Source organism: Cheilinus undulatus, linkage group 2 (genome assembly GCF_018320785.1).
Source record: "Cheilinus undulatus linkage group 2, ASM1832078v1, whole genome shotgun sequence".
In the NCBI taxonomy this organism is placed as follows: domain Eukaryota; kingdom Metazoa; phylum Chordata; class Actinopteri; order Labriformes; family Labridae; genus Cheilinus; species Cheilinus undulatus.
Window position 1 is genome coordinate 22,541,745 of NC_054866.1, and position 15,173 is coordinate 22,556,917.

General features: G+C 38.9%; 1 protein-coding gene across 1 annotated transcript; it reads right to left on the bottom strand.

Moving 5' to 3' along the window:
• Positions 1-9,078: 9,078 nt before the first annotated feature.
• Positions 9,079-13,575, bottom strand: kcnj13 (potassium inwardly rectifying channel subfamily J member 13). The gene is made up of 2 exons (XM_041812876.1): positions 13,059-13,575; positions 9,079-9,653 (listed from the first exon to the last, which is right to left on the bottom strand). Exons 1-2 carry the CDS (start codon positions 13,573-13,575, stop codon positions 9,079-9,081), a joined length of 1,092 nt encoding a protein of 363 aa, XP_041668810.1.
• Positions 13,576-15,173: the final 1,598 nt, after the last annotated feature.

The following is a 15,173-nucleotide window of genomic DNA, read 5'->3' on the forward strand; positions in this document are numbered from 1 at the left end:
TCTGATTCGAAAAGTTCAGATTCAATGTGACTTGCACTGTTCACACTGTCAGAAAAAAAATCAGAAACAAGTCACATGTGAGCAAAAAAATCAGATTCAGGTCACGTTTAACTGCAGTGTGAACGTAGCCAAAGAATTGTTTGTGGCTGCTAATAGCTTCAAAATTTGTGCATGATTTACTCCTTTCTGCTCTGTCTCATGTCTTAATCACATATAGCTCTAATGATATTCAGACACAAACACACCCATAAAGTTGTGGTGCTCTATGCAGTTTGTTCTTGTTTTGTGTCTGAATGTGGAGACAAGCTATCTGTGCATTTAATCTGCACAGAACTGAGCTCTCATGCTGATGGAGCTCAGTTTTGTCTGCATAAAGTGGACCTGCTGACAGGCTCAGACTGATGATTAATAACAGTAATAACAAAGTCATTTACAGACTTTAGTCACAGATCATTAATTTTTAAGTCATACAGAAATGGAAGTGTTTTCCTGATCACTAGAAAGTTTGTGCATGAAATCTTGTCCAAATACTGCAAGACAGTTACCACTCATTTCCAGCTCACTGAGTGTTTGTGGATGGACGCTTTTTATGATGAGGCTAATTTACATAGAAAGGGGCTAACTTCCCCAAATGATTGCATTATAGATCATTTAAATACAGCACCACTGCACAGACACGGTTTGCTCTGCAGCAAAGTTTGGGGAGCATTACGGCTTTTGTGTATTTTGGGAATCAGAAAGTGTTTTTGACACATTTACACAGAACTAGAGGTTGCAAAAGCTGCACAGTTCTTTAGTGAATCAGGCCACAGAGACTGAAATGCTATGTGTGGTAGACATATTTTCGACTGAGAGAATCTCTGATCATCTCTCTGGAAAACTTCTTGAAAAAGTCCCACAGCAAATCCAAGTCGGTAATATCTGCTTTCATAATCGTCTATTGCTTATCAATACAGATGCCCATATCTTTACTGCTCTTGTTTGTGCCGTGGACGTCTCTTTTCTACAGGCCTGATATTGATCTTAAATGTGATGTAACCACGCATGAATTTGTGTCTTTTTGACATCATTTCAAAGATCAACACTTCATCTATGCTCAGCTTTGTTCTAATATTTACTTTAAACAGCAGACACTTTATTTTGAAGGGTTACACACTGTGACAGTTGAACTTTATTTTGTAGAGCCTGATGTTCACCTCTATGAGTGTATGTATTATATCTCTTAAAGGAGCAATCCACTGATTTAGTGTTGATGGATGTAAATTGAAATCTGACATTATTTTACATCATGTTTAATCCCTGTTGATGTTATTACTTTTCAAGAAGTTCTACAAGATGGGTTTTATTTGGATAAATCCTCATTTATTTGCATTAAGCCCATGTTGTCAACTTTTTTGTATCTACAGGAGCTCAGGGAGCACAGGCCACTTTTCTGCATTTTACTAAGTTGTAAGTTAAAGACAAAATGGATTTTCATTTCTAATCTAGTCCTTTACCTAAACTTCTAATTAATTAATTAACAAAACTAGAAGAATTTTTTTTTGCTTGTTTAAATGGGCGCATTAAAATTACAAGCCTTAATTTACCATACATTTATTTGTGACAGTGTTTGAATTCAGTGGATTGCCCCTTTAATTCAGATATTCACTCATTCATAAACAAAGTGTGTGGATCTGTCCTGTATTAACTCCAGTTAAATATCTGTGACTCTGAACTAGTCATGTTTGAGTTTATACATTTTCTCATTATGCACAGATTTTTTTTTTATATTATTGTGAAACGTAGAAAAAAGAGCAACAAAATCTTTCAGTTCAGCAGGTTGGTTTGGATGATCAAGTTGATCACAGGACTTTAACTCTGATACCCCGGGCTCCATTTTTCTAAATGTTACATATGGATCCTGATTGTTCAATACTGTGATACTTTTTGATCCCACAATCTCTGTTATTCTGATAACATATAGCATAGAAACGTACATAAGTTTTATGAAAGCTCTATTCCATGACAGGGTTGCAGGAGAGAAATTAATCCATAAAAAAATGCAAACACAATCTGACTTGATAGCCCTTTTTTGTTTTGAACAAAAGAATTTTAAGATTTGATCCAGTAACCTTGATCTGACCATTAGCGATTAGCAGATTTATACAACTAGGCCCAAGTTTAAGTCCTGAAAACTTAATTTCATTCTCTTATATTGACCCAAACCACCATCTCTCACTAAACCTGACACAAATATGTGGTCAAATCTGCCACACTTTAGTGAAGGAGCTGTTAAACATGTGTGAGAGATTCACATTTCCAGGGTTGACATCCAGAATTGACCTGAACTGTAACATGTAGCATTTTATTTTCAGAGAACCAGAGGTTGACAGTCAACAGCTCTGTGTGAGTCTGAAGACTCAGAGTTTGAAAACTTTACGGTCACTGTGGGTGCTCGTTTTATTTTCTTGTTGTTATTGTGCAATGTAATAAATGTTAGAAGGACAGTGCCACAAATATGCACACATCTATGTTACATTAAACCTGAAATAAATGTGTAAAGATGACATTTTCATGTCCTGAACGTGATCCATCCTACGCCTGATCGCTGCCAGGATCAGTCTGTCGGCATGGAAGCTGCAGAGTCCTTTGAGGGTTCATTCATTATTTAATAAAATAACACATAAAAACAGAATTACAAATCTAAAGCTATGTAAAGTGTGCAAAGGAGAAACTGTGCTAAAATAATGTATAATTAACCCTTTAGACGACTGTTGGACAACCTGAAAACAGTTTAAAAAAGCTGATGATCTCTGGCTCTGGATCAGTTCTTATTGTAAAGTGCAGTTCTTTATTTACTCAGTGTTTTCATGTATTTAAGTTGTAGCATGTTCCAGGTGTCATATAACAAAACTACTGTATGTATAAAACATAACCTCTTTGGTATTTGTTGTGGAAATGGACAATGTATTTTTTCATAAATAAAATAGTTTATATTGTTATTTGTTTTAGCAAAGACTTATAAGTTGCCAAATATATTAAAAAGTCATGGAGATATATTTTTGGGCACTTGTAAAGATATTGTGTTGTTATAAACCCTGTAAGGATGGAAATGTTGGAAACTGGATTGCAATAAAGAACAAATAAACTGATGTTAAAAAATACTGAATCTGTTGTTTTATATATGATAGTGGGATTACTGGTAAAACACCTACTGTTAATAAACCCTAGATAGACATGCATTCATGCATGTTTGGATTATTATTAATTATCATTAATGTACATGTGAAAAAGAAGATGTCTGAAGTCAAATTTTTGAAGTGTTTAGATTGAGAGAAACAAGATTCCCTGGTCTGATGAAACCAGCCTCAGTTCTAAATGTTAGGAGGAAACCAGGCGTACTCATCACCCTTTCAACACTATCCCAGCAGTGAAGCATGGTGGTGGCAGCATCATACTGTGGGGATATTTTTCAGCAGCAGGGACTGGAAGACTCGTAAAGTCCATTTTAAGTCAAAAAACATCTGTTGGCTACCAACAAATCAGCACTCAAAATGAGACACTAATTATTTTCTACACTTGTTAATCCAGGAGTAAAATAGAAAGGGCTTTTCTGAGTTTTATATATGTCCAATACCATCCCAACAGTGAAGCATGGTGGTGGCAGCATCATGTTGTTGGTGTGTTTTTCAGCTGCAGGGGCTGGGAGACTAGATAGAGTCGAGGGAAAGTTGAATGGAGTAAAGTACAGAGATATCCTCAATGAAAACCTTTCCTGCAGCACTCAGGACCTCAGACTGGGCCAGAGGTTGACCTTGTGACATGACAATGACCCTAACCACACGGCCCAAGACAACACAGTAGTGACTAGGGACAACTCTGTAAATGTCCTAGGGTGGCCCAGCCAACAATCTCATCCTCCGTGACTGAACATGAGAGGATCTGCAAAGAAGAATGGCAGAAAATTCCACAATCCAGGTTTGCAAAGCTTGCTGCGCCATATTCAGAGAGACTCTAGGCTGTAATTGCTGCCAAAGGGACTTCAACTAAATACCGAGTTAATACTAAGTTATACTGAGTGTAGCTTAGTGAGAATAAAAATGATTTTTTTCGACTATAGCATCAGACTGCTACAACAGAATTGTGAAAAAAATGAGGGGGTCTAAATACTTCCTGAATGCACAGTACATGTCTTTCAAAGGAAGATGAATAATTTGATCTTTGGTTCTAAAAGTCGAACATAAAAGCCTGTGTTCAAAGTTTGCATGAGTATTACCACCCTTCACCAGCAGAGAGCAGCACTCTTCTGTAGTAATAATATGATGTTCAGTGCACAGAGTCCATGTTTCAGCTTGTTTAGAAAATATTTATTTAATGTAATGTACACTGTACAAAGGCTCTAAACATGTGAGACATCTCACCATTAAAAATCACATTTAGTGAAACATTTCCTCTGTTTGTCTGAAGAAACATGATTTGTTTAACACAGTGATTCTCTTCATATCAACATCATTACAATTAGAGAAGACTCCACATAAAAACTGTTCCTAAAACTTCTATTTCTCGCTGCTCAGCTAGAAATATTTATTATGGTACAAATTAAAAAATAAAACATAGATTTCTGCTTTCATACTGATTCAAGTATTGATTTTCAAATAAATTCATCGATCAAATCAATCAGCGAGCACTACTGATCCATTTAGAGCATCTCAGTCTACTGTCATTAATACAGTCTTTGTTCCATTGAATAAATGTAGCAGCTCAACTCTGACACCGGCTGTTGCTTTCTGTGATTGACCAGCTCCTGGTGACGTTTTCTATGATGGACCGTATTCCCATGGCGGCCATGTTCTTGTGACACCATATGCAGGGTGGGAAACTCAAATGTTCTTAAGCCAGACTGTTTTATTTCAGATCATTTTTGAATAATTGTCAAGATTATGACAATTGTCTTAATTTGGTTGCTTCTTAAATTAAAAGCAACGACATACTTAATGAACGCTGAGAATCCAGAGACAGATCAGACCACTTTTTAAGTCAAAAAACAGGTTTGATAACCTGTTAGCTACTGCCAAATCAGCTCTAAAAATGAGCTTTCAGGCACCATTTAGTTATTGATTACACTGGGTAATCCAGGACAAAAACAGAAAGGGCATTTTTAGGTTGTTGTTCCGATTCTCTGGGGGATTGTGCACAGGACAGGGGCACATATTTTTGTGAGAACAGACTGAAAAAGTGTGTACACTGCTTTCCACATAATTAAGCAAATGACATTTTTCTCTTATTTTCCTAAATATTAATGCAAATGACAGTCAGAGTATTTTTCAAGTCATCAGCCATTAGAGCATAATTCAAATGCTTTTGAACAAACTTCATAATGATAACCATCATTTTCTAAAAAATAAAAACCTCAAAATGCACTTTTCCACATGGTCCACATTATTAAGCAGGCCACAGGTTTCAGCAATATGGGAAAGAAAAAGGAGCTCTCTGCTGCCGACAAGTGTCAAATAGTGTAATGCCTTGGACAAGAAATGAAAACATTAGATATTTCATGAAAACTTAATCATGATCATTGTACTGTGAAGAAGTTTGTGGCTGATTCAGAGCACAGATGGGTTTATGCAGATAAAGTCATAATGAGGAAGGTTTCTGATCGACAAATTCATCAGATTAAGAGAGCAGATGCTAAAATACCATAACAAAGCAGCAAACAGGTATTTGAAGCTGCTGGTGCCTCTGGAGTCCCACCAACCTCAAGGTGTAGGATCCTCCAGAGGCTTGCAGTTGTGCATAAATCTACTATTCGGCTACCCGAGCCAATGCTCACAAGCAGAAAATTGTTGAGGTGGGCCCAGAAACACATGAAGACTCATTTTCAAACAGTCTTGTTGACTGATGAGTGCTGTGCAACCCTGGATGGTCCAGATGGAGGAGTAGTGGATGGTTGGTGGATGGCCACCACGTCCCAACAAGACTGTGACGTCAGCAAGGAGGGGGCGGAATCATGTTTTGGACCAGATTCATGAGGAGAGAGCTGGTAGGCCCCTTTAGGGTCCCTGAAGGTGTGAAAATGACCTCGGCAAAGTCTATAGAGATTCTGACTGACCGCTTTCTTCCATGGTAAATAAAGAAGAGCAGTTTCTTCTGTAGCAAAATTTTCTTCATGCATGACAATGCTCCATCTCATGCTGCAAAGAATTCCTCTGTGTCATTGGCTGCTATGGGCATAAAAGGAGAGAAACTCATGGTGTGGCCCCCATCCTCTCCTGACCTCAACCCTGTTGAGAACCTTTGGAGCATCCTCAAGCTAAAGATCTATGAGGGTGGGAGGCAGATGACTTGCATTAATATTTAGGAAAATAAGAGAAAAATGTCATTTGCTTAATAATGTGGAAAGCAGTGTATTGTATAATATGTGACCTTTAAACATGTTTTAAGATGAAACATGGTCTGATCTCTATCTGGATTTTCACCATCAACAGACTTGATTATCAGTTTTAAATCAGGAAACAATTCAATAAAGCCTTGTCAGAGTCTGAATGCTTCTATAACAAACCAAAATATAAAAGCACAGCATAACATTTTAGTTTGACATCACATGAACATGGCTGCTTTTTTAAATTCTGCCTATTGAGAGCTCCCGTTGGAGTTTTCTGTGATTGCCAGCTTTGTCTTGCTTATTTACACTTCGATTCTTCAACTCTGTTTGTTAGTTCACAAACTGATCAGGAACATGAATGCCCTTTGATAGAGATGACAAAAGGATCACTGCTTTGAGTCCCTAACTTATTGCTCTTTAAACAACTTTATCACAAGCATTCACTTCATTTTCAGTTTCTGTGAGCTGAGCTGAGGCTTGTCAACTCAAAAATGAGCTCAGTATACTTAATAGATGTGTAACAAAGGACAATCATCACCTCATTTTGATACAAATATGATGACAGCAGGTTTTCCCGTTTTGATAGGATTCTTGGCTAAAATTTTGAACCATATTTGACATTATTACAACAAATCCCATTTTTCACATCATTAGTGAATATTATCCAAAGGACTGCATCAGATGTGATGCATATGTCAGTCAATAATTCCACCACTTACACATTTTTAGGATTAAGCAATCTACCAAATGTTAGCATGCATGCATTCCAGACTCTAATGGCAAAAATGTCAAACATGATCTTTATAGCTGAATCAATATGAGTATGGTAAAATCAATAAAACCAATGTTTTGATCGCCTCTGTGTTTTAAGCCTGATCTGTACTACTACCAGCCCTGATGAGGAGTCTGCGTTAAGCAGCAAAAAGACATTACTAAAGAGTCAAAAACTGCTATTCCTCTTGTGTCCACTGGAGACTGTATCCTGCAGTGAGTCAATCCCCATAAAGCCCCATGTAAAAATGTCTAGTTTCACTGTAGAAATATACATGTTTACAGCCTGGTATGAATAACAGCATTGGTCTAGTAGGATTGTCATGATACCAGAATTTTAAACTTAATTATTATTCTAATAAACATCAAACAGTGTGGATACCTGTTTGATAACATTACAAACAACAACAACAACAACAACAACAACAACAAACAAACACAGAATCTATTGGGATCCAATGTTGAGCAATCCCTTGCTTTTGATTGTCATCATAATATTTTGGTTAAAAAATATGGCTGAAGTGTTTTAATTTTTTTGATAATCAGTTATCAAAATAACAGCACTTTAAAAACATTTAATTTTTAAACCTACCAAATAATGGAAAAAATCGACAGCCTTACTCTATAGCTCATCCTTTTGTTTTAATGGCACCTGTATTCAGGGGCGTGGCAAGGGATTTTGGGCCCCCAGAAAGAATATTATACAGGGCCCCCTTAACCGGCTTGCCAAGCAACAAATGTTGCATAAGTTTTACAAATATCTATGCATATTAATATATTTTTGAACCATAATTTCTTCATGTATGAGCAACATTTTTAAACTTAATTTACTTCCATTATTTCAAAGTGCTGGACCACACCATTTGGACATTATTAAGAGAGGAGCAGAGGCACCCCAGTATTATTAATACTGACACTAGTTTCTAGGAAAAAATAAATAAAAACACTCTTTTCATTGTAGGCTTCTAAAGGGCCCCTCCTACTGTGGGCCCGGATAATTAGTACCCTTTCCCCCCCTTGCTACGCCCGTGACTGTATTGATTTTATCATGATTTTATTGGGCTCAGTGGTGTGGCTGAGTTGACTGATGGCCTCTAAAGAAAGGTAGTCAGCATCTCCAATATGGCAGCCACCATATTAAAGCTTCTTTACTAACTTTAAGGTAAGGTTTGCAACCACCTACTCATCAAATCTTTTCAATCTGTGCATTCGTTTTCAAAGAGGCCAGTTAACTAATGCATTTCCCACAAAATAAAATTCAACATATGCTGACTGCAGTTTATTTTGTTTATCCATCAGGCTAAAGAAGGTAGAGAAGTCAGTAGAGCTTGTGAAAGTAACAGACTGACACTCGTTCACCAGTTCTTATTTCTTAGGCCTGAAGTTTGGCTCTTAGCGCTTGTACGCCTATGTTTGGTTTTCCAGGCCTCAAACAGTAACTCAACAAAGCAGCTGAAACTGAGTGGATCAAGTTGCTGTAGTTACTAATAGTACTGGCACAACTTTGACACTGACAATCGCAATTAGATTTTTAGCATTAAATTAAAGCCAACAGGGTGAAAGCAGCTAGCTACTATCATAAAACACAGAGATCCCTGCTGTTTGACTTTAACACATCAGAGATGTTGAAATCAGTAATACAGTGACATCTAGTTTCTTTGGAGTTGTTCATCAGGCAACTATGTAGGGTCTGCACATTCAAATCAGAAGTACTAATCAGGCTGTTTTTTTCATATTTGCATAACCACTGGACCGATAGCTAAAGTAATTAAACACATTTTTTAATTAACACTTGATCAATTTCCACTCATCAAAACTGGATATTTGGATGGATATGGAAGCCAATGTGGGATCATACACTTATTTGTTTTACAGGGACTCTAACTGATTAGATTTCCCTGCACAGTCATCTCTTTTAAGCCTTCTCTGAGGAAACTCCTGCATCCCTACTCCATGCGTTCACTGCCGTCCCCGTTGATCTGTACCACACAGTCCTTGCTCAGAGGTTCCTTTGAGTGGGCCGTTTCAAAATGCTGAGTGCTCACTATGTATCTGCCCCGAGCGTCCAGCCCCAGGGCGGGAACAAAGCGGCGGTCAAACTGGATCTCCTGGCGCAGGTAGGATGTCCTCTTCTGGCACGAGTCTCCAGTTCCCTCCTGCAGGGCGGACAGGAAGACCACCAGCTCAAAGTGGTTGGACATGCCCTCACACAGGGCGGGGTACAAGGGGCTCCGGCGATCCAGTGGATGATAAAAGGTGAGTGGGAAGATGAAGAAAGGACAGGGCTGCTGGCCAAGATGATCCAGGTAGAAATCCAGAGAGGTCTGGTGTAGGGCCTGGCCTTCATGCTCCTCGTAGAGCACCGCACTCACCTTCACGTCCACCAGGGGCCGCTGCAGCAAGTTAGTGGCTCGTATCATGAGGCACGCCTGGCCCTGGTGTTTTCCCACCACAGCCTGGGGGCTGAACTGGATCGCTCCTGCACGCTTCTGAGGACGGGCAATTTTGGCTACAAAGGCACCTGAATGGTAAGACAAAGAAAATGTAACCCTCAGAACACTTTATCAGCTGAACACCTTTGTACAAGGGTATTAGGTGGTGTTGTTGATCAATATTGAGTCCAAATCCTGACCTTTAAGTACAAAGTATCTCAGTACTACATATTGTTTCAGGAATATGCTCAATAACTGCCCCAAGTTCAGATGTGGCTAATGTAACGGGACTTTTCTTTCAGCTGATCTGCAGTCAGGTGTGGTGCTTAACAATGACTGCTTACTTTTCTACAACTGTGCCTCTGGAAGTAAATTCCCCCTTACAAATCTTTAATTAACAATTCAAAAATCCTTTCAATTGTATTTTTAATCCTTAAAACTGGAAAGGCCAGAATTCCGAACCTACTAGAAAGACTATGAGAGGTCATTTTGACTGCTAAATTACAAACTCTGTTATGGTAGATAGCCATTTCAAATAGAAGTACATTTATGGTGTTGGGATATCTTAAAAAAGGAAATAACACAAAATGTACATTTCACCTAATTTATGTAGACCTTTTTCCACTATCATTTGTCAACTAATACAGCAAACCATAATCACTCCATCTAAAAAATACCTGTATTTAAAATAGATAATTCATCTAACACTCTAATGATTGCATATGATTGATGATGAAAAAACAGTTTATATCCCCTTTTATATTTAAATAATAATCATCATAAACTAACTGATTATAAAAATTATATTTTGGGGGTTAAATTGTATTCCCAATCACCAGAGAATGTGGGCATGGTGTACTGCTGTGCTGATACCACCTGTCAGCAGTTTTACAAGTATTTTAACTCTAATAGCACAGAGCTGGATCTAGACGTGCAATATGCTTGAGGGGTAACCTTTCTCCAGAATTACCCTGAAGCAGAGGAAAAAAGCTCCTGGATAGAGGTTTAGATTGTTGTTATTCTGCCAAATATCATCCAGCTTCTTTTCAAGGGCTGAGTCTTGTTGGACACATCTCTCCACAGCAAAGTTTTCAATCTCCTGGGAGATCCAAGTCAGTCTGGCTGCTGATCTTTACATCTCTGATGGCCACACACCGTTCAAGTGAGACACTTTCTCTGTCAAAACGGAAGTACTGTAATTTGCAGTATTTTTTCTTTTTTCTTTTGTTTAAACAGAGAAAAAGGTTAGATGTCTAATCCAGGATTAAATTGTGTATCAACCTGTTTAAGAAGTAGTTAGATGAATGGTGGGTCACTTTAGCTTCGTTAGCTTCAGCCAAAGCAAACATAGCTCGTTATGCAATTATAGTCACTACATCAGTCAATGTAGCGGAGTTAGCTTTAGCAACATTAGCTTTAACAAACATAGCAAAAGCTAACATAGCTACGCAGATAATTTATCCACTGTATTTTATCTGTGTAGCTTCTAAGCCATGTTTGCTGTGTTGGAATGTTTTCTTGGAGGACATTCTTTTTTCCAGTTAGCACACTATTTACTCGGCTTTATTAAACATTTTGTAATCAGATTTTGCAGGTCAGGTTTCTAACTTTTAACTTTCGGCACCCTAACCCTTATCTTAACCCTAAAAGGAAGTTTAACCTGATTTTAATCTGAAAGTTTTAGCATGAAGTCCAGTTCTGACAGAGACGGCATCTCACATGAATGGTCTGCCAGAGGCATTGTCAGAAATTTACAGTCTGCGGCCACACCACTCTTGGGGGACCAAATGAATCTTGTAGGTGGGATATTTAAACCCTCCAGCAAGCTCAGGATGCCATGGCTTAGGTCACGTCTACAGGTTTGCTCCCCTTTAATGGTGATTCTCTGTGTGTCCATGTGTTTCATGTTGTCTCAGGGTATGAGCAAACTCTCTCCTCTCATCTTCACCTATTAACCACATCAGAGAAATTACACAGTCTGATTTCAGTCAAACTAATATGTTTGCGCGCATAATTTTAGTTGGTAAACACACTCACTGCGACTGATGGCAAAGTGCCAGCTGTAACCATCTCTCCTGGTAATGCTGTTTGAGTTTCTTTCTTACTGCTGAGGATTTTGGGGTGACACCTGGCACTCAGGGTGGCCAATCAGATTTCAAGGGAGGCAAAGGCTTCCCCCCTTGATCTACCCCACCACACTGAAACTATTAGAGTAATAATTTTTACTATCAGACTATCCATACCACACCTCTTTTAGTGTTCTCAATCTAAGTCATTTCCAGATGGGACCTCAAATATTCTGCTACTGTGAAAAACATATTAAGCTTTGGAAATGAAAAAGAGGTCTGCATATCTTATTGTAAAATGACTTGTAAAACAAATCAGGTATTAAAAATGGTACACTTTCAAAAGTTCCATATTCCAGACATCCCTACATCTATTAACATCCATGTTCACTGCCAGGTCTCATTGCTCTGCTCTGTAACGTAAGCAGTGAAGATAGTGCACTCTGAATCCAGTTCTTAACAACCTGCAGCACCAAAACTAAAGGTCAAAACTCTCCACAGTCTAAGCTACGGCTCAAAACCTGCACATGTTGTGCCTGTAAATCCTCATTAATAATGTCATCAGTCTGTTATGTGCTATTTGACTTTTTCACCTTTGTTGGCCATTGTTCTGCTGTTCTGTTGTTGCAGGCTACACAACTCTGATATGTTTGTATTTTGGGTTTTGGCTAACACTTTTACAGAGCAAAATAAAACACAACAAAACAACAAAAGACAATGGCTTCACAGATCCTCACAGTGTAATCCATTATACTCTTGAATTTCAGCAGAGTTTGTTTTCTGTGCAGTGCTACATGCTACATTAAAGTTTATAAAAGTTGTATGTCCTAGAAGGACAAGACAGATTTTCACAACAGAAAATCTATGATGATTCCAAGATGATTAAAAAACTTTCTGCATGGGGTTAGACCTGGGTGACATGAACCCTTCTTGAGTCTGATGACCACTTTAGGCTAAAATCATTAAATTGATGATGTGCCAAGTTTGTCACAAGTTTGAGACAGCATGCAATTCAAACCAACTGATTGGGCTTTGCTGCAAAAGGCTGCAGGCCTAGACTTTAGCTTCTCATTTGGATACCTTTTCATACACCTGTTCATTTTTTTCTTATGAAACAGATTTTGAATGTACCAGCTGCCTCAGAGTCTTGCATGTATTTTTTATGGTTCAGTGTGACACATCCTGATTGCTGCATTTATTCTGTCTGAGTCTATACACAGAATGATATGCCAGCCCTGTTCCTGTGACATCATGCCAAGGGAGGGATGCTTAAATATTGTGATCATGTGAAACTTATGTGTATAATGTAGGTTGTTTGTCATCTAAATGTTAGTTTTGCTCAAATGTATGCATAACACATTAAAATAGATTCCAGACCTCAGAGATGATGCAGACAGTAGATAGTTTCAAACAGCAGGAGTGTGGTACCTGTGATGAAAGCCTCCAGCATGAGCCCAAGCAGCATCTGCACAGCCAACAGGGCGATGGCACTGGGACAGTCTCCACTGGGGAACATGGTGCCATACCCAATTGTCAGTTGGGTTTCCAGGGAGAAGGAGAAGGCTGCTGTGAAACTGGTGATGTGCTTCACACACACCACATGTCCTTGTGGGGGGGAATCATGGTCCTGCACCGCTAGGTCTCCATTCAGGTGGGCCAGCAGGTACCAGAGGCAGGCAAAGAGCAGCCAGTGTGCCAGGAAGGATGCACAGAAGGCCAAGAGGACCCACCGCCACCGCAGACCCACCAACAGACCCCACAGGTCCTGCAAGGCCAGCAACCACGCCTTGCCCAGAGCTCCCCGCCATGACCCCGAAGGGTACAGGGGAGGCTGGAGAGCACAGTGTCCATCTTTGGTGACGAGGCGCTGACAGGGTGGAGACGACAGGAGGGGGGAGGAGGAGGCCTTTCCACCCAGAACCAGACTGGTGGATTTTGTGGTCATGGTGTGAGGTGGATCTCGATCAGAACGAGTAAACAAGTTGACGATGATCCTGCAGACAAAATGACAGCCAAAGACAGAGAGGGGTGAGATGGTTAGAGGTAAGAAGAAACATATTATCAGCTACATTAGTTTGAAAGAGACAAATCCGAGATGTGCAAGCAGAATTCCTCATGATTGTTACAGACTGATTAACTACTGTATTCATACATAAATCAGTGTATCATCTGCATACAGAGTTTAACCAAAGAGTAGACAGTCGATCATTTACACTGTGGGATATGAACCGTTTCATAGCTCCTCACAGACATTCAAACTTCACATGGTGGAGCTGATTCAAGCAAGAATAACTAGATTACTGTGCATTCAACAAGAGGAGAACAGTTTTGTGGTTTTTTGTCAATTGCTGGCACAATTTTTCAAACTGACTAAACTGTCCAGTTTCAGGGGGGAACCTGTTGATTCCTTTAGCTGTACCAAAATGTCCAACTCCAGTTTTTGTAAGACTTACTCACAATGTTTGCACATCCATATGCTTTAAAGTTTTCATAACATTTCGACATGGGCTGCTTGTGTGAACACAGACATTTTTCTTTCAAGTGATTCACCACGAGTAAAGAAGTGAGCAAGCAGTCGAGTGAGTAAGTAAATATGACAACATAGAACTTTTAACACTCTTGTTATGCATCCCCATGTTGGTGCATTGGTACATTGATAATTTTGTACATTGCCCCTTCATGAGAATGTTTGTTGATATACTGTGAATACATCCAACCACATGAAGCATCGATTAATAAAGAAGAAGCACCTGCACTTTTCTGTTTCTCTCCTTCCTGTTGCCACAGCTGTGTCAGTGTGTGAATGTGGCTGATTAAACTAGTTAGATGAGAGGACAGTATTACATGAAATTTAGGTTGAATTTTTGGACAAACAGGACGGCAACATCACTGCAAAATCTAAGTTCAAAGGCTCTTGTTGTATTGTGGGTTGTGTCTCAGAGCCCTTTCACTTGGGACTTACACACTGCCTGTGTGTTAAGCCCAAAGCCTGTGAGGAACAATCATATGACTCCACCCTGTTTGTTGTCTAAATATAAGCAGTTACAGATTAGGGGTTGTAAACTATCCACATATACAAAGCAGATTGTCAGCTGGCTGCAGTTAAAGGAACTGATTAATTTAGTAAGGTAACAAATTATTTCCTCAGCACTAACAGTTTTAAAACACTTGACACTTATCATAGTGTCGGACATCACTACTTCATCTGCTTCTGTATTTTATTTTAACCCTCAGGTGATGTAATAGAAAGTCACCCTCAGTAAGTGGCCAAAATTGCAGCCTGTACATAAATAACAATACAAAATATACGCATTAGATTTTTTTTTCCAACTTCCTTTGCATTAATTCTTTAATCAAGATTTATACCTGATCATAAATGTCAAATGGGGATTTTTTTTTAGGTTTTTAACCCTTTCAATGCCAGTTTATGTGCAAGAAATTCAGATGTTTGTAATGTAAACAACACAAGAAGTGATTTTTCAAAATTATTTTTCATGCACATTTAATTTTTTAAGGAGGCTCATCGTAGCCTTGAGTGTGTTT